Here is a 27,173-nt window from a genome sequence, read left to right on the forward strand (position 1 = left end):
GATGTCCACAGGAAGCTTCCAAAAAGTGAGATGACCTTGGGTCTTAAAGGTTGAGAATTTAAACAGACAGAGATGGCAAGTAGCAAAGACAGCCACAAGAAAACAAGGTCTGCCTAGAAGAATGATGATTTGACAGTGTTGATGTATGGAAAAGTCTGCTGTGAGGGCAGGTAATGTCTCATATGCTATCTTTCATATGTTATGTCTAATACGCTATCTTTTGCTATCATTCTATATAGATTTAAGTAAGCCACTGTTCCATCACAAGTGTATACAAACTGCTCTCAGTTATATTCTAGAGTGATACATTTAATAGGATAGGATGTACTACCTACAGATCTAAGGTAAAAAAATTATTCAAATCAACATAGCTTATATCTGGTGTAATCTAATTCACATGATTAAAAATCAGAGTTCCAGAACAGAAATAAAAGGGAGATATGACTGCTACTTACAGGAAAAAAAAGTAAGTATACTCAGATACTGTAACATTGAACACAAGTGTGTAGCAGGAAGTTAAGGCCTAGAACAGAGAGTAGAATGTTTAGATTAGCTATGGAGAAAAACTTCTGAATGTGGAAGATGAGAAGATAGCCCAGCAAGAGATTGCAGCAGTACCATTAATGCAAAATATTCAAAAGATTTTTGAAGCACAGTGGCAGCAAGATAGATTTCTCCAGATACAGTGTTTTCGCCTGGGTGACCCGCAGACGACATGTTAGTTCTACAATTTATGACTTTTGGGTTAAAGCTGGGAGAGGGGGGTGTCCGTCCAGACACGGAGAGCCCTTAATGATAGCACAGCTATAAAACTGCACAGTGATCAAGAGTTACTGAACTAAGAAAAACCTCAGCAAGTACTCCCTCAATTATTTCGGCCCTTGGGCATTTCGATGGGAAACTACTCATTGATATTTTTTTTCCCCAACATTCATTTTATAGAATATCAAGACAGAGTCAAATGTTGACTTACTATGGTAAATAGAGGGGAAAAAAGCCTGCTTTGATTTCCTTTCCTTTATTACCACCTTGGTTTTGTATTTTAGAATGTCGACTAGGTTTGAAAAGAGGGTGGAGGATGGGGGGACATGCTCTTCCCTTCAGTGGAGACAAAAGAGAGCAGCTATTTCATTCTGCTGTGTGAGTATGTTACCTCCCTTAATTCTCTCACCATCACATTAAATTGTGATTTTTCAATACAGTGCTGAAAAATGTATTACATTTTACCTGTTATTCTAAAATAATTAGTAAGCAATTATAGGAAAAGGATAAAAATAGGGTAAAAATGTTTTTGTTTTTTTCTCAGACCAGCTAAAATTTTCAGAGTTTAAAAATGACTAGAGAAACAAACAGGTATTCAGAAGGAAAACGTGAATGTTTTCACAAAGGCATTATTAACAATTAATAATCATTACACTGGTGCCTTGTTTACCTGACCTTGTGTAAATTCAGCAGCCTGGTAATTAGACCCATATTTTGCACATTTGTATATTTTCATGCATAGAGTTGACTCATTCATTCATCCATTAAAATTTGGTTGACAGATGTAGATGAATAATCAAGCTACAATTTGTATTTACTGGATTATAGAAAATTGCCCAAACTGTTAAGTTCAAGGAAAGCGCATTCTTGTCTCTCTCTTGTGACTGATGTAAAAGCAATTACACATCAGAGGATTGCCCCAAAGCTCTCAGAAGAAGTGCCACTGCTTTTGCAATCTGGGGTCTTTAACGGTATCTTTTTTCTGCATGTACAGAGATTGTTTAAAGAGTAACTCTAACAGAGGGAAGGAAATATCCCAGTGCATGTAGCTGGTTACATTACCGGTTTTCAGTAAAAAGTGATCAACCATCTACACTCAAAATAAACAATAATGCACATCCTGCAAGGACATTGCAAAAGCAATGAAAGGACTGAAAAGGAGAAATAAGGCAACTTTTTTGATAGGATTATGACAAATACTCCTCCCTTACTTCTCCTGGAAAAGAGTAACAAGACCTGACCAGATCTCTCCATAATTTAATCAAGCAATGGCACCATGTAGTTTCACACAAAGGAGCAGAACATATTTTACTGGTCTTTAAATTCTGATGTTCAGTACTAGCCAAACACGCTGTCATGTGGAACTGTTTTTTACGCTATGGGATTTATTTTGCTTTTGCAGTCACTAACCGAACCATCGCTAATACGTTTTCTGGTCCAAGGTATCGTACTTCTTTTACACAGCTGAAGATACAACAATTTTGCCATCTTAAATCCATCTCTTCATACTGCTTGTTTGTCTACTTTAGAGGAAAAGGCGTGGTTCCTGACTTTAAAAAAGTGTGTGTGTATAACCAGCATGATCAAGTTTTAAAGCTCCTAGATCATAAACCAAATTTTATAAAAATATAAACAAAATGCAAGTATACATTTTATATAATCTTTGCTGGGAGAATTCAGCTCCACAATAGAAAAGGAAATAAAGATCGCTTAGAATTCATTTCCACAAACATTACAGTATCATTTATGCAGGTCAAAATTTGGCTTAAAACAGATTCTTTGAGCAACAATTAGATAGCATAAGTATCTTACTTAGAAGTTCAACAGATAGAAAAGTTCCTCAAACTTCCAAAACATGCAACTGATTCATTTTAATATTACCAAATCCTAATTTTTTTCACAAACAGTCCATCTTTTCTATGAAATAAATGTCATGATGGATATCAGACATTAACTTTGGATTGCCCAAGAGCCAGGTGAAGTATTCATTTAGCAAATAAGTCATTCCTACAATGCACTTGTTTATAAATACAGAAATGAAACTTCAGATGCTTCTAGTAAGTGTGACTTCACATAAAACCATGTTTCTGCCAGGTCTATGGCATTGTAATAGGTGTTTTAGAGGGGGGGTCTCCTGTCAAGAAGACATGGTCCTAGCATGATAAAACAACTTTGATGGTAAAGCCAAACACAAATACAAACACACTGACTCTGGGCCTCAACAGAAACAAAGAAGATGGAGGTATAGGGATGGTGTCATAAGATTTTGAAAGAGGAGGCACTGCTGGCCAAGGAGGCAGAGTCTGCTCAGACAAAGCTTTCTCCAGCACATGAGCTCAATGATTTCTTTTTGGTTTGTTACCTGGTTGGTTGGTTGTGTTTTATAAGGTTCCAAGTGTTGCAAATTGCATTCCTAGCAGTTTTTTTTAAAAAAAAAAAGGAGAAAAGGAGTAAAAAAAGTACAGCTGGGGCCGGGGATTTAGCTCAGTGGTTTCACCGCCTGCTGCACAAGCGCAAGGTCTTGAGTTCAATCCCCGGTACCAAAAAAAAAAAAATACAGCTGTTCTATCAACCTTCTCGCAATGGTCTGATAAAAAAAGATCATCTAAACTCATGTCCATTCCTTTGCTCTAGCTTATTCCTGCCAAGCTGCTTCTACTACCAACTTCAGACTGTAAATGACACTGCATTGATATTGGCCAAACCTTTAATTCTGTATCACATATTCAAGTTATCTTCCAAAAATTGAAAATGGCCATTTGAAAGTGGATAAAGAGAGGTTCCCTGAAGTCAAAGCTGTACAATTCTATAAACGTTTAGAGTACTTTCCTGCTGAACTACATCTTCTGTCAGTACTTAGATGCACTACAATCACTAATTACATATGGAAGAGGAAGAAAGTTGTAATTGTTAAAGGACTGGATGTAGATAAGCTTTACTGAGGTCCCTACCCTACCAGAAGCCTGAAATTTCACATTCTATCATCAGCCACTCCTACTTATACTGATTTTCCGAAACACATCATCAGTACCACTGAGCATATGATCCACACACATAACAACTCTGACAGGTGGCAAAGCCAACTAGGCCCCATCTCCCTTCTTTCTGTAAAAGTAAATTTGTGCATACTAGGGCTAGGTAAAAAACGCAGAAAACCAAATACACATGGTGTTAAGGGCTTCTCAAAACTCTATGTTTGAATATTTAGTTATGGTGGCAACAGGAAAGATATGACTGTTCAGTTTTTTTGTTTTTGTACTGGGGACCGGACTTAGGACCTCATGCTTGTGAGGCAGGCACGGCACCACTGAGCTAAATCTCTGGCCCTGTCCACTTTTACTATGGGATTGGGAATGTAGTTCAGCGGTAGAGTGAATGATTGCCTTTCATGCACAAGGCCCCGTTCCCTGGAGGCAGACAGCGCCAGTTTCCTAGTCATCAAAGGAATAGTGCTATTAAATTATTGATCAACACCATACCTTTGTTTCAAGAAGCAAGTTAAGAAATGCAAAGAAACTAAGGTAAAAATATGTACTGTGTATATGTGTAATGCAAGAGTAAGTTTAACTTCTTACAGATTCCAAAGGTAAGATGACTGAAGTTTAGATAATGAGAGATTAAAGATGATATTTTAAACTGGGCACAGTGGTGTATGCCTATAATTCCAGCTACTTGAGAGCCAGAGGCAGGAAGATCTCAAATTCTGGGCCAGCCTAGACAATTTAGTGAGACTCGGTCTCAAAATTAAAAGGGGCTGCGTGTGGGAAGGTAGCACAGTGCTTCCTGGGTTCAGTCCTTGGTACCACACACACACACACACACACACACACACACACACACAAAATGACATTCTAGAAAATATGTGCACTAGCTGTAGAATCGCTAATAATATAAGAATTTGTAGCTATTCCATCAAACATAAATATTGTACCCACAGCTTTCCTGAAGGTTCCAAAAATCATGCATTTGCTTAAACAAGTCCTGTCTTCCATGTTCCTGGCACTATGCTTTGCTCGGATGACATGAAGCTAAACACAACACTACACAGCATAGTTTGTGGCCTGTGAGGAAGACAGCCAATCACCTTGCTGGTTAAATGCCATCATAGAGGTGTGTACAAAGGGTTATGGGAGTATAAAGGAGAGAGTAAGACATTCTGCTGGGAGTTAAGTGGGGAAAGCTTTCTAGAGATGGTGCCACTGAAGGCAGAAGAAGAATTTCACAAGGGGTGTGTGTGGGTGTGTGTGTGTGTGTGTGTGTGTGTATGATAAATGCTGGGGTAAGGTTCTAGGCAGAAGACACAGCAGAAGTGAAGGCCCAGAGACAGAGCAAAGCACACGGGCTCTTTAAGGAATACCAAGCTCTCTGGGGGACAGTGAGGATGTAGAAGAAGGTAGAGAGGTTGGCCTGGGCTCTAATGCAATGCTTCACGATTTTTGAATTTTAATCTGCAAGAAACAAGCAACCACAGGATATGTTTTTCAGCTGGAAGATAACATTCTACTCTGATTTGGAAAGATAATCTTAGAAATAGTGTGGAAAATGAACCAATATGGGAAAAGACCAAGTCAGAGAGATCACTTAGAAACCTAGGGATGAGACAACCAAGTACTAAATTAAAGCAGGGAAATGGAACAAAAGGCAATGGGAGAGGAAGAAGAACACACTATAACACCACACATCCAATGTGTGACACTTTGCAGGCTTCTGTTATCTTGGATTGGGAGATACTGAGGTCACTGCTCTACAAACATGAAGAATATTGTGAGGAAGAAAATGCTCTGAAAATGGCAACACACTGTGTAAAATATACAATGTATATTAACATACCGGAACCCCTCTCCTTTTAATTTCACTTGTCTCTTTTCTTTTTTTTTTTTTTTTTTTTGGTACCAGGGATCGAACTCGGGTCCTTGCACTTGCGCGGCAGGCGGCAAAACCACTGAGCTAAATCCCTGGCCCCACTTGTCTCTTTCTTAAAGACATTTTACTTTTGGTGGGTGAGAGAGGAAAAACGATCCAGTGTTTAGGGAGGAGGATCCAAACATCCATCTACAGTCCTGATAGCACCTATAGATGGATAGCTAAGTAAAACCAGATTGCAAAATTTTCTCTTTTTTTGATAGTTCTCCCATTAAATATAGATTTTTATTTATTAGTACAAGTCTGTAGTAGTGTTTACATTCCTTGTGGGGAGTTAGTACATGTACATAATAGATCTTAATTCCTTTTTTCATTTCCTTTCCCTTCACAGGGTCTCACTAGTTCTGTCTTGCCTTGAACTATGTAACCAGGCTGGCCTCAAACTCACAGCAATCCTTCTACCTCAGCCTCCGGAGTGCTGGGATTACAGGCTTGTGCCACTATCTATGCCTGGGTAGTTTGCAAGATTTTCAAAGTTCCCACAGGAACGCTGAAGAAGCCAAAATATTTCAAAAGATGGACAGTCCAGTATTTCACTCAAGTTCCCATATATACAAAAAGTTGCGGAGTCCCCTTTCTGTTATCTGATTCCTCTGAGGAACACTGGGAAATGCAAAATACAGTCTAGGGACTGTCCCATTTTGACTTTTGGGCCATGTTCATGGAATGTTAGGCCTATGCAAAACTAGGCACTTCCTACAGATGGGAACCTTAAGACAGATTAAGAAAAAAACCGTGATGAGTCATTGTCAAGTTTAGGAGGGTGGTGGCAGTATTGCAGCTCTTAGAACCACTTTAAAAGGTTGAAAAGACCGTAACTCGGTATACTCAGGATTAAATATAATGACATCATTATATGGTACTTCTCCTAGAAGAGATACAAGGAGGATGACATTTGTATACACAAATACTCTTCACTTAAGTTTATAAATCATACCCAAAACAGAGACCAGGTTGAGCAATGCTAATTATCTGCCATTTGTCAAGTGTCAGCAATATACCAGAAGGCTTAATAAGGATGATAAATTCTCACTAAGAATGTGAAAATATTAAAAGATGCAATGGGGTTTTTGCTTTCATAAAATTATTTTTGGATACAGGATAACTCATCGTGCTTTAAAAGTTTTATTGTCTTCTCATTTATAAGTACACAATCAACTTGATATATTGTGAAAGCATGCATACCTTTTATTTTCATATGTAGCCAATACAAATAACATTTTAAAATACTCAATGGGTTTTTTTTGAGATCAAACCCAGGACCCTGAGCATGTTAGGTAAGTGCTGTACCACTGAGGTATACCTCCAGCCCAGTGGTTCTTGTACCTTACAGTAGAATTCAACAAGATGTGTTGATGAATTTAGTAATCACATGAGAGAACTTTTAAAAGTACTGACACCCTGTCCCCACTCTCAGAAATTCTAATCTAGTGTTCCAGAGAAGGCTATTCATCAAATACTCTTTAAAAATAAAAAAATCAAACCTGCTGAGGTGATTCTACTGTGCAGCCAAGGTTGAAACCCACTCCCCTTTTGCCTGGTAAACAGACAAGCATATGATTTAAAAAATGTGAGAATGAAAGAAATTCCAAATGCGATATTCTAAGAATGTTCCCTATGTCATAACATGGTTTCTTCGATTTCTCATGTAAAAGTTTAGAATGTTAAAATGACTCTGGCAATATTAAGATTTCTAGTATGCAGGTACTTAATTCCAAAATAGGAACTGTATCGCCATTATCCTCATGCATTGGTGAGGATAATATTACAATTCACTGTTTTATGTCTCCTTTTTAAAGCAGCTTTATTGTTTTGATAAAACAATGCATTTCTATTATGAAATAGTCAAATAGAGAAAAGCAATGTGAAAAAAAAATCACCTACAACTTTCATCACTCAGATAGGATTTTTGTTGTATATTACACATCTTTTTAGAAATCTCTCTAAGGATATATATACATATGCACACATATATTTATATAAATCTGTGGATTTTACAAATGACATTACACATATAAGCTGGCATTTTAAAAATTTGGCAGTATTATGTGGCCAGACATATGGACCAATAAATACAGGTTTACAAAATAAATTTCAAGGGCTACATATTGATAATGCATTTACATAAGTTATCTTTATTTTTAACATTTCTTAGGTCCTCAATACCCTTTTGAGAAACAGATGATTTACCTGCAACTTTCTGAACTACAGAAATACTAGTACAAAAGTTGTATTATTTCCATATTTTATAGTATACAATTGGAAACCCAACTTTAAAACAAAACATAATAGCTCCTTTCAAAATGATGCCTTAGGTATCAATCTAATGAAATACACATAGGATTTATATGCTGAAAACTACAAAATGCTAATGAAAGAAATCAAAGACTAAATAAATGAAGAAACAATAATGATATAAATTTAATACAACTTCAATAAACATCCTGCCCAAGACTTTTTGTTGTTGCTGCTGATCAAGACATACTGACTTCAAAATTTACACAGAAACACAAAAGAACTAGAATAGCTAAAACATTTTTGAAAAAAATAAAATGGAGGACTAGGAGGAATCATACTACACAAGACTTACTATGAAGCTATAGTAATCATGACTGTGGTACTGGGAAATGGATAAGCACAGAAATCAATGGAAAAAAACAAAGGGTCCAGAAATAGACCTACACAAATATGTTCAAATTTTCTATGACAGTGGTACAAAAACAATGCAATGGAGGAAGGACAGTTGTTGCATTAAGTACTGTCAGAACAACTGGATATACATAGACCAATTGAAAAAAATGAGCCTTGTTAAGCCTCACACCTTAGACAAAAATTAGCTCAAGATGGATCACATCTTTAGATATAAAATTTGAGTTCTTCAACATGAGATGAAAAGCACAATCTATGAAACAAAAAATTACTATACTGGATGACCAAAATTAAAGTTTTACTCTGTGAAATACACTACTAAAAGAATAAGGCAAGCAATACACTAGAATAAAGTATTTGCAAATTGTACATCCAATGAAGAACCTGTATCTAAAATATATAAAAACTCTCAAAACTCAATAGTAAAGAAACAAACAACTCAAATAAAAAACGTGGTAAAACTTGAGACACTTCACCAAAAAGAATACAAAGATGGCAAGTGAGCACATGAAAAAGATGTTCAACACCACTAGCCATCAGGGAAATATAAACTAAAACTACGATGAGATAGCACTTCGGATCTATTAAAATAGCTAAAAAGGACCGGGGGTGTAGCTCAGCGGTGCCGTGCCTGCCTGGCAAGTGCAAGGTCCTGAGTTTGATTCCTGGTACCAGGGAAAAGAAAAAACAGCTAAAAAAAAATGCCAGTAATACCAAGTGCCCATGAGCATACCCAGTAACGGGAATGTGCATATGCGGTTGATGGAAAGAAAAATGACATCACCAATCTGAAAAATAGTTTGGCAATGTCCTAAATGATGAAACACATACTTCCCTTATGAGCAAGTAATCCTACTCTTGGGTGTTCATTCTAGAGAAATGAATATTTATGTTCACACAAAAACCTGTGCATAATCTGATATGTTCGTAACAGCTGAATCCATAATTTCCCCAAACTAGGAATAATCCAAATATCCTTCAGTGGGTAAATGGATCAACAAACTGATACACCCATATATGAAGACAAATTTCTAGTGATAAGGCACAGAATTAGGAGTTGAAAGAATTAGGAGTGGGAAGGAGAGTGAATTTTTTTTTTAAAGAGTCGTCTTTAATTGAAAAGCTAACAAACTGTCTAGTTACATTTCTCCCCCAAACCACAAACTTGGTAGTAACCGAGTCCCTAGGCAACACATTCAAAGCTGAGAAGATAAAAAATTTAAAAACAAGTGAAATAAGACCTCAGATCCAACTAAGGGAGTCCTGCTACCTACAGGCCTATCTATACCAGTGATACTGCTTGACTCTGGAGGCTGGAAGACATCCTAAATAACCCCACTTGGAACAGTTATTTCAAGTAGTCTATTTCCAGTTTCCAACTTCTGAATAAAGATAATATTCTGTTAATTCTATTTCAGAAAACTTTTTGCAAGTTGTTTTATTTACAATGCCAACTTTTAAAAGCTCACTAATGTCAACTGGACAATTAACTGGGAAGAAATCACTTTACAAAAAGAGGGAAAGCTCAAAATGTCAACTTTCTACAGAGAACCCACAGTTCGGTTTTATTCAGAATATGTGCTCAGACTAGAAGAAATTCAGCCATTGGTTTGGAATCTGTACTGAAACTAACATGCAATGAGAACAATATTATGCTAGTACAACTGATTTGCCACTGCATTTGTCTACTGTTTTTCTAATATTAACAATTATAAACAGAGCAGTGCAACTAGTATTTGCAACAATCCTTATAGAGCTAGTGTCAGGCACAGCGTTTCACTTCTCTTCACACCACTGGTTCTCCTTGCGTACCTGGGCTTTCTCCTCTTCAGTAAAGTAATTTTTGATATTGAAGGTCTTATGAATCTCCTCAGGAGTTTCCCCCTTGATCATATTAGCAACAGTCTTGCATGTAACATCAAGCAAACCTTTGATGTGTAGATAGTTTGCTGCCAGAATAAGTTCAAAAAGGGTTCCTTGGTCAACTTTCAGGAATTCTTGGTCCCAAACAGGGATATCATCTGTTCTCTTTTCTTTGTTCTCATCATCTTCAGGAGGAGGAGGGTCATCCTTGTGGTGGGTGCACCACTGAAGGGAGAGTGAAATTATAAAGGAATAGCAGGAAGGAGTTTTTAAGGGATGAAACTGTTTTGTATCTTGATTATCGTGGTGGGTGCATGAATCTATCTATGAGCTAGAATTGAGCCAGGTAGGTTAAAACAGATGCATATTTGAGTATGGGAAAGATAAATTATCTCTTTAAATGACTTAATACCTATGTCTAATTTCTAGAAATGAGGAGTAGTGGATATAATTAGTTGAGGCTGCAATGGTTGCTTGTGTTGGAGGGGATCTATCTTCCTGATCCAATTAAAGTAGTGAGTTGAAGATATGACAGCTTTCTTCCCCAAGTCCTCAGAGCTAAAATATCTCATGGTAAAACTCCAGCGGGAGTGTCAAGATTTTTCTCTGACATTCTTTGAGGAAACTGTCCTCAGAATTTTGTTTTATATTTAAACATTAAGTACCTACCCACTCCTTATCAAGCACAGAAACACACAGATTACAGCTTCCTTCTGCACTTCTCTGGGATGGGCAGCCTATGGTGGCAGATGGAAGATAATGCTAGAAAATACGACCCTGTTCTGTATCTTGACTGTGGTAGTAGTAGTTACATGGTTTTATGTCTTTGTCAACACTCAAAGAACTCTATACCAGAGTGAATTTTACTGTATGTAAACTTAAAAATAAAATTTCAAACTGCAGCCAACACCCACCCCACCTTAAAAGGCAGCATATGCTCACGGTAGAACACTTAAGACAGCAGAAATGTAAAGATAAAGATGAAAAATCACCTATATACCTACCACTCAAGATAATCATTATTAACATTTTAGTGTATTTGTTTTTCTAATTATTTCTTTAGACACATGTCTCTATGTACACAGTATGTTTATCACATAATGAATCATTCCTTATATACTAATTTGTTTTCTCTTCCTTAATATTTTTCTCATTTTTTGCTGTCTTTTTTTCCCCTTTCCTTTTCTTTTCTTTGGTGGTATTGGGGCTTGAACCCAGAGAGCACTGAGCTACATCTCCATCCTTTTATTTTATTCTGAGATAGGGTCTTGTTATATTGCCCAGGCTAGCTTCATGCTTACAATCCTCCCCCGCCTTTCTCTGTCTTTATTCTCACAAATATCATTTCAACTGACTGTAATTTATACTATGCCATCGATATGCCATAATTTATCATTTATTCTTAGGTATTTACATTATATCCAATTTTTCACTATTATAAAAAATTATTCCTCAACGTAAATTCTTGCACATAAATTTTAGGATAAATTCCTTTAAGATAAACTGCTAGAGTTGAAAGTGAAGCTTTTGAAGTCCACAACTACTTTCAGGATATTACTAAGCCATTATTGGTCTTTCCACTGAGTTAACATTTGCACTAATGGTGCAAACTCAATGATGGGTAAAGCTCTTGGCACATTAGCATCAATCAAGACAGCAGTCCCAAACTGTACTATTAGTGATTGTATTCTTCACCATGAGGCACTCATTCACAATAACAAACAAATAACTAGACTAGTTTCTCTGAAGAACACCCTTGTAGCTGAGTGTGGTGGCACATGCTGCAATCCCAGCTCTCTGGGAGACCGAGGCAGAAGAATCACAAGTTCAAGCCCAGCCTGGGCAACTTAGCAAGACCCTCTCTCAAAATGGAGGTGGGGGGATTGGGGGTATAGCTCAGTGGGAAGGTCTTGGGTTCAATCTCCAGTACCAAATAATGAGAATAATAATAATAATAATAATAATGATGAATGCCCTTGATGAGAGTAAAATTTTATTATAATTCAACCCTAGACATATACCTTATTAGCATGTGCCCAGGAAAAGCACTCCTGGGAAAAGAGCTGGGAAGTGCACTAACTGCTTTGTTGAAAGACCATTATTTTTACCTGAAAGAAAAACTGATAAACAAGCTGTGGTTATTCAGATCTGGGTATCTAGCAAACACTACTTTCAAAACTGAACCAACTGAGCTATCACTTCAAGAAAAACCGACAGTATTTGTTACCAATGATAAAACTGCAGCTTTCCATGGAGTATTTGTATTAAGCTCAACAGTTTACCAATACTTACAGTCTTCTCTGATGAGGCTGGTGGTGTTACAAACAAATGTGACCCTGTCTCAAAATAAAGAATAAAAAGGCTATTCCGCCTGCCTTGCAAGTGCAAGGTCCCGAGTTTGATCCCGAGTACCAAAAAAAAAAAGAGAATAAAAAGGATATATATATATATATATATATATATATATATATATATATAGCTCAGTGTGAAGGCCCTGAATTCAATCCCCAGTACTGTAGTACTGCCAAAAAAACTTTTAGAAGTTGTATAATAAAATGTGTCAACATTTGGAAAATATTAGTAAGTTGGTAAACAAATATTTTCTAAATATGACCAATGTATAACGTTACAAAATCACACATGGGTAATCTCAAAGTACAAGACGGAACAATGGATATTAATGTACCAGACTACAAAAAGATTATTGATATTTTTCAGAATCTACACTACAAATAACCTCATTTTAAGATTTGGTGTAGTGACAAAAAAATAATCACAAAAAAACAGAAAAGGCTATTAAAACCGCTTTTTCCAACTACGTAGCTGTGTAAAGTTGAATTTTCTTCACATATTTCTACCAACATCAGATCACAAAGGATGGCATGCAGAAGTGGATATGAAATTCAGCTGTTTTCTAAGCCAGACATGAAAGATTCACAAAAATGTAAAAGAGCAAGAATGTTCCTACTAAATTATTTTGCTGTGGAATAAAGTGCTTTTTCATAAAGTATTTTTGTTATATAATAGGATTATTGTTATTTATAAATGGGTTAATAACTCTGTTAAACTCTTAGCATCTTTTTTTTTGTACTGGGGATTGAACTCAGGACCTTGCGCTTTTGAGGCAGGCGCCAGAACCACTGAGCTATATCCCCAGCTGTTAAACTCTTAATTTATAATGAAATATGAATGCATAAAACCCACATAAACGAAAAACTCTTTGGCATCTACTACTTTAAGACTGTGCAGGGGTCCTGCAAACCAAAAGGTTTGAGAACGACTGTGTTACACTAGTGCACACACTCAGCAAGACAATCCATTTTTCTGGGCAATCTCAAACAGGTCTCTCCTGACTCTGGACTCGCCTTTGATCCTTCTTTGCTGATCAATTCCTGGGAAGTGGCTCCCTCACATCACTAGATAGAAACCTGTGGTTAGAAGAAATTGTCTCCCTAAGATTAGCTGTGACTTCATCCACACTGTTTCTAAAGTCTTAGTATACATATAGACTTAAACCCTGGGCAGTTTTCTTTCTGTCCAGCTACTTTTTGCCATGATTCTTGAACACATCTTTGCTGGGGGATGGAGCCTGCAGTCCTGGCAGGCTGAGCTCCTGAAAGCTAAGCTAGATTTCCAGGTGCATCAAGAGCTCCTCAGCCTGCTGTGGCACACATGCCATAGGCTCCCCAACATATACTATAGGTGTTGGAAGGAACATACAGTAAAGCTACCCGATTTATGCCCAGCACAAAACAAACCAATAGGTATCATTCAGAAAAGACAGATGCTCTAATTTTTATCACTTGTAGTATCATTAATCCAGGCTTTAAGAATTTTTCCATGGTGCCTCAGAAAGGGAGCTGAATTAATCCTCATCCACATAGAAATACGGTTATTCCATTTACAGCAAGACTAAGCTGGACAGGATCATTTGGAAATTGGCATTGGCAGCTGTCTGTAAAAGAAAGATTTCCACCTGTAAACCCTAATGTATGCTCTCTGGGCAAGCCAAATATAAAAGAGAGCCATCACCTAGGGCAAGCTCCTCTTCTCTTGTTGACATGTGCAGCAGAGAACTGATAGTTCCACTTTGCTCCCTGAAGTCAAGAAGGTCAATGGTGTGAAAATCTCACTTCTGAAAGGTTAAATGAAATCTGTTCTGGTTCAATTTCTTACTTTACTATAAGATAGTAGCTCTAGATAACTGGAGTTAGATCTGGAGTTGAGTTTTTCCTAAATACACAAGATTAGAGAAATCAAACTGAAGAAAGGAATTCTACTGGTTTGGCACAAGTAGTTTTCTTGTTTTTACCCACTTGTTTTCAGATATTTGACAATTCCTATGGCATTTCATCAGCATTTCAAAAAGCCTCCAATTTTCCCTTTAGAGGCAAACTGTATCAGGAGGTGCTGAAACTCCAGGTTCAACACATGGTGCTTCCCTTCAATGGCTTAACTAGTCTATATTAGTGGGTGGCTATAATCGGCCTTCTGGACTCATGCCCCAGACACCTAGTGACCTGGGCTAGGCTGTAATGCTAATGCTTGCTCTTCATCCACCCTTTTGTAAGAGTGACTGCAGCCGAAGATGGTGGGTAGTGGACAATCATTGCTAGCTGTCTTCCCAAATATTATGGCAAAACTCTAGACTGGAATCCCTAAGTCTGGTCACAGTCTAGCTGCTATCTGTGACCCAGGAGAGTCATTTGATATCAATGACCTGTCAAAATACTGTGAACTCATTCAATAAAACTTACCAAGCACCTGTTAATTCAGGCAGAATACTACGTTCTGGGCCTTGAAGGAGTTAGAGCCTAGTGTCCTTTTCCCAAGACCGACTTTGAGACCTATTCATGAACAATGAAAAGACAACTCCCACATTGGCAAACTGAAAGGAGAGACAAGAGGAAGCACACTATGGTACCGTTCTGACTGAGTGGCAGAGGCAGAGCAGTAAGAAAGCTTACAGCAGGACATCTCAGAAGGACAGGGGCAGTAAGGCACTGACCCAGGTCTAAATCTCTGGGCGTTCTGAGCACCCAAAGAAACACAGCCAAGCCATGTTTACTCACTATATCTCTTATCAGAACAATGAACATTAATAATGGGCTCTCTCTGTGCATTTTCTAAGCATTTTAAGTACATTATTCTATATACTCCTCGTTGTGACTTTATGGGGCAGGTCCTCATTTCATAGGCTAGAAAACTGTGGCTTGGAGAAGTTCAATAAGTAGCCCAAGTTACAGAGCTGGTAAGAGACTGGACAGGGACTCTGAACTAGGGCTATGAGTACAAATCAAAATGTTATAAGGCTAGCAATGGCTGGTCTAATAATTGATGAGTGAGTACTAAGCTTCAGAATGAATGCAGGAGATGGAAAGGAAAAGGTTGTAGCTGTAATTACTTCTACCTCCAACAAAAAACTTAGAAGGGCATTTACCTATGTAGGGAATGACATGGACAAGGAAGAAAGACTATGGTCCAAGCTGAGGTCTTGCTGGTGGCTCTGGGTCAGTTTTCAATAGACAACATGTTGTTTTCTCTGTGGTCTGGGTGCCTAAGAACTTGGTGTGGGTCCCATTTTAGTTCCTAGGGATAGCACTGGGGTTCAGAGCCTCCCCAAACAGGGTCCATGTCATAAGGTTATGATTAAATAAAATCAAAGATAAAGAGGTATTCTGATAAATATACAAAGTACAGGTATATATTGGTCATTCTAAAATGGGAAAAAATCAGGTGGCACATAAAGTTGTTATGTGACCCTATTTGCTTAATTAGAACAACTTTACAACAGCTAATATTATACCATGATAAACTGCTTGCATAGAATATGTAACTGGTATGTTTTAGGGGACTGGATTTGACCTGTTATTCACTTGGATTTATTCACTAATAAATTTACTTAAAATGAGATTCTACACCAACCATTACTGAATTTTTTCTTAGTTTTTCTGTGAGAACATACCATGGCATAGAAGCAAAATGTTACACCAGACTCAAAAGTAGCTTGCTTGACCTACCTAAAAAAATTGGCCATTTGCTAATAAAAATGTACCAACTTGCCATCAATGGGCCCTGACGTTAGAATATTGGTGTGGTCGGTGTTCATTTATGCCTAGCTTCTCAATCAAATGGTATAAAGCAAAAAAAAAAAAAACTAACTCTCAATATGTTCTTTTCATTTTGTTTTAATAAGATTTAGGATGAGTTCTAAGGATTCCTAAAGAAATTACCCTTCTTGAAGCACTGCTGGGCAGCACGGATTGAGCTGCCTGTGAAGCTGAATGGGCGGGATGGCTATCTATTGCTTCTTTGCATGCCTTTTGTACCATTTATAATTATGCTGTTAGAGTCTTCACAAAAAAGAAACTTAATTTATTCTTTTTAAATGCTCTAAATATAAATGCAGAGGCAAGGAAATAAACAATAATTGCAATACTGCTTGGAGTTTAAACTATTTTGAACTAATGTACCTGTAACACTCCTGCACACTGCAACCTATAACCTAAAAACTATCAGCCCACATCACCACAGGCAAGAAATGAGAAATTTTGAGGGTTATTGAACATTGAATATTTGCAGCAAAGCAAGAGAGTTACTGAACACCATGCATGGCTCCAAAACTCACAGATCTGCCTGCATGATCTAATTCTGTTGAAAAATGAAAGACAATGGCAATGAATAGCCCTGCTAGTGATTTACATGGGTGATGGGGGTGGGACGAGGAGGGGGAGGCAGCTTTACATTAATTTATCAGGTTTATTTATTAAGTTAGTTCCGTGTACCCTTTCCTAAGCACCGTTGGACACCATACATGGTGCTTGCCCGTGATGGTAAATGGGTGCATATTTTTGTGGAGCAAAAGCATTTTGGCCACTTTTTTACTCTGCCCTCATTGCACTTCTGATAATAGATAGTTCCAACTGAATCTCTGGCTTACGAATATTATGGTCGATGGTTGTTTTAATACTCGGGGCATTAATTTCAAATTCCTCATAAAAGTAGATCCAAAAGAGATTAAAAATATGGCTTCTGTCATAATTAATACAAAAAGAGGAAATATAAGGCCAGAGCAGGAATGAGAAGGTAACACCTCCCACCTTTCTTTGCCACATTCTGTTATTAGAGATAAACTCTTCTAGCAGGACAATGAAAGCAAATTTAGGCAGGATGCTATCTGCATCATAACAATATTATTGGTCAATGCCTCTCTGCCTGATACAGTGGACCCTCAAGTTACAACCGGCCTGACATACGAACAACTTGGGTTAATTATGTTAATGGAAGATTCACCTGTCTTTTATCTATAGTGTGTACCCAGGTAAACATCCAGATCTTCCTTGTATTGACTTAGTTACAACCAGCCTGTGGGAACCAATGGAGTTCATAAGTCAATGGTCCACTGTATTTGGTTCTGGGAGAAAACAAATTAAGGCTATTGAGTTAGGAACAGGCATATACTGAAATCTAAAGTACTGTGTAACGTAAAATATAGAAGACTGACTAACAAGAGCTTAATTTGTCAGTGCTTTCATGACCATAAATACTGTGTTAACCTGAGAACTTCATATACCGTTAATAAATCACCGGGCAGTATGACAACAGTGTACGAAAAGAAGTTTTTAAAAAATAGCAATTACAACCTTTATTTGTTGATTCCTTTGGCTACCAAACATTAAGATGTACACACTACTGGACAGCAAGAAGCTATGGCAGAGATCACAGATAAGATACCAAGGAAGTCATAACAACTTAGGGAAAAAAAATATGATTCAAGAAAATTCTGGGATCATAAAGCCCACAGCTAATTTTTAAGGAAATCATTGCCAATCCTGGCCCTAGCAATTCATCAGGGGTTATCATATGCATGGCACTTGACAGCCAGTGTTCATCTGTTAATTATTTTAGATCGAGGGCCAGCCCCACCTAGGGCCAGCAATATCATGATGTTTAAAAATCAGAAGCATTCTAAGGAATGCTAGACACACTAGAAGGCTGATGAGGAATACACTTTCCCTGCTGGAACACTCATAAACCTGCATAAACCATCAGTGAGAATTTGGGAATATATTTGAGTTGACTTAGCCCTGTATCATTTAGAGGCTCTACCTTTAGAAATGAATAGCTCTTTAAGTATTAAAATGAAAGCTTAATGTACATTATAACTAACAGTACTTGAGTCGAAAATGACCCATTACTCCCTCTCAGGTACCAAGAAGGGTTGCATTTCTCATTTATCAGCAAGTTATAAGAGTAGGGCAGCTTCTCAACCTCAGATTCTCTTCTGTGGCTGCTTCTTGGACAACTGAGGGGAACACTTCAAAAATGAACCAGCTAAACAAACTTCCCAGCAGCACTTGACAGAGCTACACCTATTCTTCCCATTTCCAAAGCAGTGGAGAATTAATTACCAGTTCTATGGATCTATTGTAAGTATAATAGACTAAAGAGCTATCACAGACACATTTATTGTAAAAGCACAATCCCAAGAGTGTCTAGTGGAGGGCCAAAACGATTAACACAAATGCTTTGTCAGATCAAAGATAAAACCTGCACCGCCCAATTGAGGAATGAATTAGAACAGTGGGTTATCTTTCAAATTAACCAGGGCAGTTAGTGAGGAAAATTTCATGAAAGTGTAATTCTTAGCCTTTGTGAATCCACACAGCAGGCATTCTGCCAGCTGACAAGATGATGAAATTTTCATGCTTAAAAAAGCCCTCTTCATTTCCCAATTTAGATTAGCTAGTGCTTCTCTCTGCGCTGTGTGCGTGAACGCACGTGTGTGTGTGCGTGTATGTGTGTCTATTTGCTCTTCTAGAGCAGTATTTGAGAGGAAGGGAACAGCTATCAATTTTTCACTGTAAAATCGAGTCTTTCAAAAACATCCCTAAAAGCTTACAGATTTAGTTGGCTTTTCATGATTTTCAAAAAATACAAGTTCAATTTTAACTTGGTAAAGAAGAACAAACAAAGACCAGGGCATGAAATCAACTTTGAATTATGGCTATTTCAAAGTTTTCCAACACTCCACCAAATTTCAGGATAAAGTGCAAAGTTCTCTTCTTCCTAAAGAAATGAATACATTACTTATTGATATCCTTGCCCAATGCTTTTTAAAATTTGTATATATATCAAAATTTGAAATGTTCTAGGAAATGAGAATCCCAGGGAATCACTGGCATACAGTGAGAGAAAAAAAGCATCTCTTCTCCAATTGAAGGAGTTAATATTAAAAGATTAAAATGTGATAACAGATTGATTCTCAGATATATATACTTTAAAAAATACTTGTTACACTGCTTACCAATTCAGGCAGTAGTACTGATTCACAACAGACGACATCAAAGGATGTGATGCATTTTGCCATACTTAAAGTGATTTAGAAATATATTTTGATATTCTAAACCTCTGTCCATTTTTTTTCTTGACAACCTAAGTTTTTAGTGATCTAGAACTATGTTTCTTGGCAGGTGACAGGGTTTGCTCAAGCGACATATTCCACTTACATTCTTCAAGTTTCTTTCTTCTTGAGATGACTTCTCTCAGTGTAGGCTGCTTTTCCTTGCAATAATTATAAGACTAAAATAAAAACACTGAGATTCGTGCCCTTGTTCCATAAATAATTTTTATGTTCAGTGAACAGTATTTTTATGTTACAAAATATATATAAAACATTTTGGTAATTAGCTTCAGAGAACTTAATCTAGTCCTTAGCATCAATATCCTTGCCTCCAGTACAACTGATATATGTCTCCAGTTAGATTATCGTCACTATGATACATCCCCCTGAACTAACAATCAGCATTACTCAAGGACAAATAACAAAATTAACTCAGTGCCATGACCTTCTACTGGCAAAAGTTTCTTTAAGTCTGGGGTCCAGGAGGAAATAGAATATTCTACCAATGAAATACAGTAAAACCTAAACGTACATCCGCTTTTTGGATGAGAGTGCTGATCTTAAAAATATTTGAAACATTTCCTCAGCATGGGGCCATGAAAAGAACAAATAATTGATTTCTTTCTCTACCATCCAATCATGGATAATTAAGATCAGAAAGTAGAGAAAGGAGTTCCTAATTTTGAGGACAGTCATATTAATCTTCAGCTGCAGGTGTGACATTTGGCTATTTTAATTAGAAAACCCTTAGAAAAGTCAATCAAATAGGCAGCTAAGTACAGGAAAACCATTACTTGCTGTTAGTGAGATGCCAGCGGACAAAACACTTAAATGCTCTAGAAACCTTGTGTTAACTATCTGGATCCCTAAAAATAGGTCGTTTGACTTGAAAAATACTTTTATAACCACCACCACAACTCGTACACACCTAATTAGGTGAAAACTCAGTCTTTCAATTCAGGCACATTTCTAATTATAGAGAAGATCATTTTTCTGCCTATTCTCAACTTAGTCAAAACAGATGGTTCCTTCTCATAGAAGGAAATAGACAAGTTCCTGCTAGTATTAACATTGCCATGGTGAAGACTTTGATAGACTAAACACAGAGAGAAAACTCGGGATTCTTCCCAAAGTCAAGAATCATACTTTGCTCAAAGAGGCTGGTAAATGAGAAGCTGAATAGTTTTGATTTGGGCTCTGTCATGCTAAATAAAGGCCTAACATTTCAAGTGCTGAACGTTTCATCTACTGCGGAATGTGACCTCACAGATAACCTTTATTCCCATCCAACTGTTCATTAAGTGCAGTACATCACTCACTAAAACTTTCCAGATTTCCCCCAAATGCAAACAAAATTATTATTTTTTTTTAAATCCTCAAACTTGACTTTTTTTTGGACAAATTATTCTACGCCAAAATCACAATACTGGAACTCTGTGTTTTCATTCTTGATCCTAATGATCTAATATTCGCCTTTTACATAATGAATTCTACTTCTTGCTATGTAAAATAATTTCTCATTATTTCACAGGAGTTGCTTTACAAGAAAATGTAATGTGTGTTAATTAACATGTAAGTAGAAAGTGCGGAAGGATACTGGTAAAAAACATGGGTCTTATTAGAAATTGAGCAATTTTTGGCAATACTTGTCATTGTAGCTCCTTTAAAGAAGATACAGTGAACTTTCAAATAATAGAAAATTTGTTTAGATGACAAATAACGTAATAAAACAGTAAGAAAAATCAAAATGGGAAATGTAGGGTCTTTTTAATTTTAGAAGAGATAAAATTCATATGAAATGTGTTCAAAACAAAACAAAAATTGAATAAAAGCTAAGACTGCTTACTGTTTTGAGACTTTTACTACATTTTACTGAAAATTAGATATTCTCTTTAAAATCCCAGACAAATTACGCTTACATTTAAAAGGTGTTATTTTGATTTTCTCAGAAAACTACACTAGGAAGCAGTTTAGACTGCCACATAAACACAAAATGTTAGGTAGTGGGCAGTTCATTAAAATCACCACCCATGATTTTACAGTTCTACTTGCCCAAGATAGGCGATACTCAATTTTTTCCTTCTCTGTGACCACTTAATTTATTTAGGTAACAATAAACTAATAAAATTTTGTCCTGATTTTATCATTTTTTCTTAAAAGCAAAATTTCATTATTAAAAGTACTGGTCATTAATGAAAGAGATGTTATGGCCATGAGAAATCAAATCATTTGTATGCTAATATGCCAAAACTACATACTTTGCCATATTTTTATTAATAATACTTCACCAACAATTCTCTCCGCAGTCTTTTCAAAATTTTATAGTTTCATACAAACCAATAAAACAAGTACTAAACCTCAATAAGTTGTGTACGTAAGAAAAAACTCAGTATAAATACTTACGTCGTAATACTTTTTAATGCATCGTCTAATGTCCATGATCAATTTGTTGCTCAACTGTACCACAAAGGTCAGAGGTGAAGCCTTACAATCAATATTACTGCAACGATACAAACTGGGCTCCAAATCAGTTCCCTACAGAAGGCAGGACAGACAAGTACACAAAAGGTCACTGCCAAATTATAAAAGGTTTTCTGTGCAAAAAATTTACATGCTTCCTAGTGTACAATATTCTTAATTCATTTTATTGGTGAGTTTTAAACTCTATTTTCTCAACTATTTTCTTCGCAAAGACCTCTGTAGTCACACATACCTTCCTTTGTGGCCGTAATCATAACGGAGTACACAGTCAAAGGGAAAATTCTAAAATCATTATTTTTACACTCAATACATGACAGATTCTATGGATAAAATAATTTCTGCTCTGAAAGTACCAGTAAAATCATGTTAATTCAAATAAACATCCTGAAGAGATACTGATCAAAATTTTAAATTTGTACTCATTCATTCTAAACTTGAAGATACAGCAAGAGCTCTTATGACATTAGTTTGTTTTGATCATATCAACCTAATTTTAAGAATAAAAGTTAAAAATTAAAAGTTTTGTGCCACAAAAGCAGTATCACTTATTGTTAGAATTGCAAATCTAAAATTTCTGCATTTTTCCAAAAAATGAAATGTACAGTGGGAGAAAGGTAGAAGTAAAAATATGAAAGAGTAACTATTAATAGTTGGAGAAAGTGTTTTGTTTTGTTGTGCTTTGTTTCAAAGACCAAGCAAATATATAGGAAAACTGTTGGAGTTTCTGAAGCATTTGTTTTCCTTCTGGATACTTTAAACATCTTGGTTTCCTGCTCCAATCTGGTACATAACTCTACCCGCCACGCTAAGCAATTCCAGGTGGAAGAGATTTTAGAGCTTGACATCGCCTCTTCCACAGTTAGCCCATCTGCAAGTCGTCAAGCCTCCATGCAATTAACTATCTTATTTACAGCTGTAATGAAGCAAAACTCAAGGATTTAGCAAGTATTGCTGATCTGTATCTGCCTCTTCCTTGCACTTGCTTCCAAAGACTGCTTTATTTTGATTCAAAAAAATGCAAAACATCTGCTGTTTGTCCAAATTAACTTAAAATAATTACTTTTAATTTAGATAAAGGATGTCTTTTCTTTCATTTTCAAGGTTTTATAGTGCTGCTGCCTACTCATTTGCCAATGGCTAGCACATGTACAACACTAGTGGAATCAAGTAAACTGGCCAAGTGTCAAGTTCTGATCCAAGGTCAATGATACATGTTTTGGCAGTACTTCTTGAGAGGAATGTCTCCCTATGACTTTTTAAATGTCTGATATGCAAAGACAGCAGAAAAGATAACAAAAGTACCTTTGCAAAAAGGAGGTAAGTGGGATGTCTAAAGATAAACAAAAACTTCCCCCAAACACTTAGTTCCCATTAACTTGATTTAAGATAAAGGAAAATATTGCTCTAAGTCTTAATGAATCAGGGTTGGGAGTAGGGAAATATATGTTACTAATTAAGGAATTACAATAAAAATACTTTAAGATAATTAGAATTTTTAAGTGATTCCATTTTAAAACCATGGTCAAGCACTCCAGGAAGGCAAAAACAATATTTAATCACATTCAATTAAACATTAAAGCAGAAATAAAGTAAATTGCAAGGGCAGAATTCATATGATGCTAAAATTCTTTAAAGACACAAAAGCAACACTTAGGTGAGTGTTTTCCCTTTTATATGCTCTGTGAAGGGGATCAGAGGAGGGCAGTTTATACAAGTTCACCTACAAAATCAAAGAAGAAAACAAAACAGAAATAACTAACCGAGCCATCAAAGACACTATCATAAATATTCTCGGTTCCACATGCAGGACATGGACATTTGAATTTTTCACAGTCCCTGTATTTCTCTTCATCAGTGAGTTGTGCTGGGCCACCAAGTAGAGCATCATTCTCTTCATCTTTATGATAATGATGAACTCTAAACTGGGTGGGGTCAAGTCCTAGTAATGTAAAACAAAAAACAAATTCAGATGAGTATTTATCTAAAACATACCCAAAAGAAGAAAACTCTCACAAAAGGATGATTTTTAAGTTCATATATATATATATATATATACGTATATATACGTGTATATATATATATATATATATACACACACACACACACACACAACCATTTAAACAATATGGACAAGGGACATTTTACAAGAGATTACTTTATAAATCAAACAAGTAATTGCAACAATGTAATGCAGAAATATGCCACTGGACATTTGGGTTCAGAAGCAACTACTTTATAGAATGTTTTTATTATTTTCTTAAAGTTACAATGCAAAGCCTCAATGAAATGTGTACTGTTATTAAGAAACACTCTTAGAGTCACCATTAAACTGAAGACAGAATAAAAATTCCATTAAAGGAAACAGTTTCACTGCCATTACAACTCCTTCAAGTGCAGACACAACTGCTAACCCTGATTTCAATGCAGTGGTCGATTTCATCTTGGCTCAATAGTTAACAGCATGTAGGTTGCAATCTAATTCAGTGGTTAAAATTCAGTAGCAGCATCTGAGACAAAATGCAACTTTTTTTTGGTGTTTGGAATTCAGAAATTTAAAATATATGCAAAAACAATGGATCTACAGATTCTGTAGGCTAAAACAATCCTGAAACCAAACATACCTTCCATATTTCAATGGAAACATCAGAAATCAATCAACGCATAGTTTATGCAATCTTGTTTTTACACACTACGAAAAGAGATTTTTAGGCCAACTAATTTCCCCCTTTTCAAAACATATCTGTCAAAATTACTATGTGAATTTATACTGAAAGATAATTACCCAATATTATTTTCTTAAAACTATCGTAGCAATCCCTAAAATTCTAGGTTTTTGGAAGTCCAAGGGAAGCTATCATTTATTTTACTATAAACATAAGTAATATAGTTAACTAAGCAGAAAGTTAACAAATATCAAAATACCTAAAATTGTTTTAAATCTATCAACAGCTGCATAGGTAGATAATCTAACAGTTGTATCCAGAACCCACTAATAAAATCCTACATCCCTTTTGGTCAGTTATCAGATGACATCTAATAATCATAAATACATGAGGGCCAATTTTCAAACAGTGGAACGATGCCAAACAAAGAATAAGATGACAGATGTGGAGTCTCAGTTTTCTCACCTGCAAAATAGAAGTAGCATCACTAACCATAGTTATGAAGTTCATGTGAGACAATAAAGGACAAACCTAGTTCAGTGGAGCTTATGATATGATGGGAAAGCACTCCGCAATTGTCACTTGGATGATAAATAAAAAGAGAATAAATATTCAATCCAGACTAAAACCACTCCAGATTACGCATTTAGAAAAATATACGAAATACAAGCTTATGCTACATAAGAGCACAAGAGCAAACTTCCTCTTTGTAAGAATTTAAAGTATTTCCTACAGTGATAGAATATAATAAAAACAAAGAGTATTCAGAATAATTTGAAAAATTGTTCACCAGTGACGTAATATGTGTCACTTGGCCCCAGGACTCCTCTACATTTTGTTTTACAAGTTGCTTCTCCCCTAGAGAGAAACAACAAATTAATAAAGTATGTGGAAATACATACCCTCACAATTAAATATAAGGAAGGGCAGAGAAACCGACTGAGACCATGTCCATGAATGAGGCCATTTCTTTTTTGTAAGAGATAACTGTTGCTAACTCATTAAACGCTAGTTGTGAATTCAAGTGTATTCACATAATGCCTTGCATTACTTGCCATTATGACAAAGCACCTTCACCTTTTCTCTGACTGTATGATTATTAATCAATTTCCCAGGCCAATACTAATCAAAAGATAGAGAAAAAATTAAAAGCAAGGTTTTTCTAAAAGGCAAGCTTCCTTCACAGTCCCAAAACCAAGGAACAAAATAACAATGGTTTGCTCATACACAAAACTGACTGGCCTGTGCAAAGGAACCGATAGGAGCTGCTCTCCACCCTTCCCCACCAGCCATGGCTCACTGGGTGCACTTGAGCGCAAGAAACTGACTATACTGGCCCAAGGCAGCCTGCCTGCAGCATAAGCCAAAAGTGGTCTCGGCCTATCTTGCTAGTACAAAGAAACGCCCAACAACCGGCTGAAACTTGTGGAGAAATACCAGGTCTTATGAAATATGTATCTACTCTAAATGTCTATTTTCACAAATGGCTTTTATCTTCCCATGACAGTAACAAGGCTAACTGGCCTAGCTAATTACTTCAGATTTATTCTTAAGGGGATTTTTTTCAGATGAAGGGGCTTCAACTGCAGCACTCTCTTGGTCTGAGTTCAATGTTAAATTTTAAAAAGGTAAAGGGAAAAGAAATTGTAATGACCTTAAAATATTAGTTATATAATGATCCTTGTACAAGTTGCTTGAATACAAAAACATCATTAAAATGTGATTTTCCTGAAAGGACAATTACAGTTCAATAGGCAAATCAAAAGACTAAATTTATTTTTTAAAAATATAATACCATGCTTTTAAAAAAATGTACGAATGCTGACAGAATCCTGCTTGAAAAGAAAATCCAAGATTAAACCCCAGACTTCTTCAATATATAAATTAATTTTTCCTAATCCTCATGAAATTGGTAATAGCAGCCTATTTCGAAGTTTCAGACTTAAAAGTTTTATTGCTTAGGGCCAGATATTTAGCTCAGTGGTGGACCCTGCCTTGCAACCGCAAGGTCCTGAGTTCAATCCTCAGTACCTCCCCCCCACAAAAAGTTTTACTGCTTATACCACAACTCATTAAGGCCACAGTGAAACACAACAGGAAAAAAAAAGTATCTAGTACTGCCACCTAGAGGTAGAGATTTTGAATTTTAAAGTGTACAAAACAGCTCCTTTCGTAATTATCGTCACTCCAAAAGTAAACACTTTTGTCAGAAATGACATTAAAGCAAAATCATCACACTTTCCCTACATGCATATACACTGTATAATTAATATTAAACTGTTCACCATAGAGTACATAACTGTATTAGTCTTGGAACAAAAAATGTAAAACTGCATTCCAAATTCCTTACCTCTTCTACTAGGAGCTTTCTCTGAGCAACTGGCTTAAAGAAAAAAACTTTATTCCCCTTTTGAGAAAAGAAACTTCCA

The 27,173-nt window shown here is 36.3% G+C and overlaps 1 protein-coding gene across 4 annotated transcripts in view; it reads right to left on the bottom strand.

Annotated features, from left to right (window-relative positions):
• The window catches only part of Pola1 (DNA polymerase alpha 1, catalytic subunit), a 303,336-nt gene that overhangs the window by 129,156 nt on the left and 147,007 nt on the right, over positions 1-27,173 (bottom strand). For 3 of the 4 annotated variants that reach the window (XM_004872235.3, XM_004872234.3, XM_087193611.1), the window contains exons 33-34: positions 23,842-24,020; positions 22,004-22,135 (exon numbers count right to left, since the gene is read on the bottom strand). In XM_004872235.3, coding sequence (XP_004872292.2) covers positions 22,004-22,135; positions 23,842-24,020 — 311 coding nt within the window. Of the gene's footprint in view, positions 1-9,949; positions 10,423-22,003; positions 22,136-23,841; positions 24,021-27,173 lie in introns of those variants that run through there. The other variant, XM_021250181.2, reaches the window with a different exon arrangement.

Source organism: Heterocephalus glaber, unplaced genomic scaffold (genome assembly GCF_053883595.1).
Source record: "Heterocephalus glaber isolate CG9 unplaced genomic scaffold, H.glaber_assembly_v1.0 deba00001594, whole genome shotgun sequence".
In the NCBI taxonomy this organism is placed as follows: Eukaryota; Metazoa; Chordata; class Mammalia; order Rodentia; family Bathyergidae; genus Heterocephalus; species Heterocephalus glaber.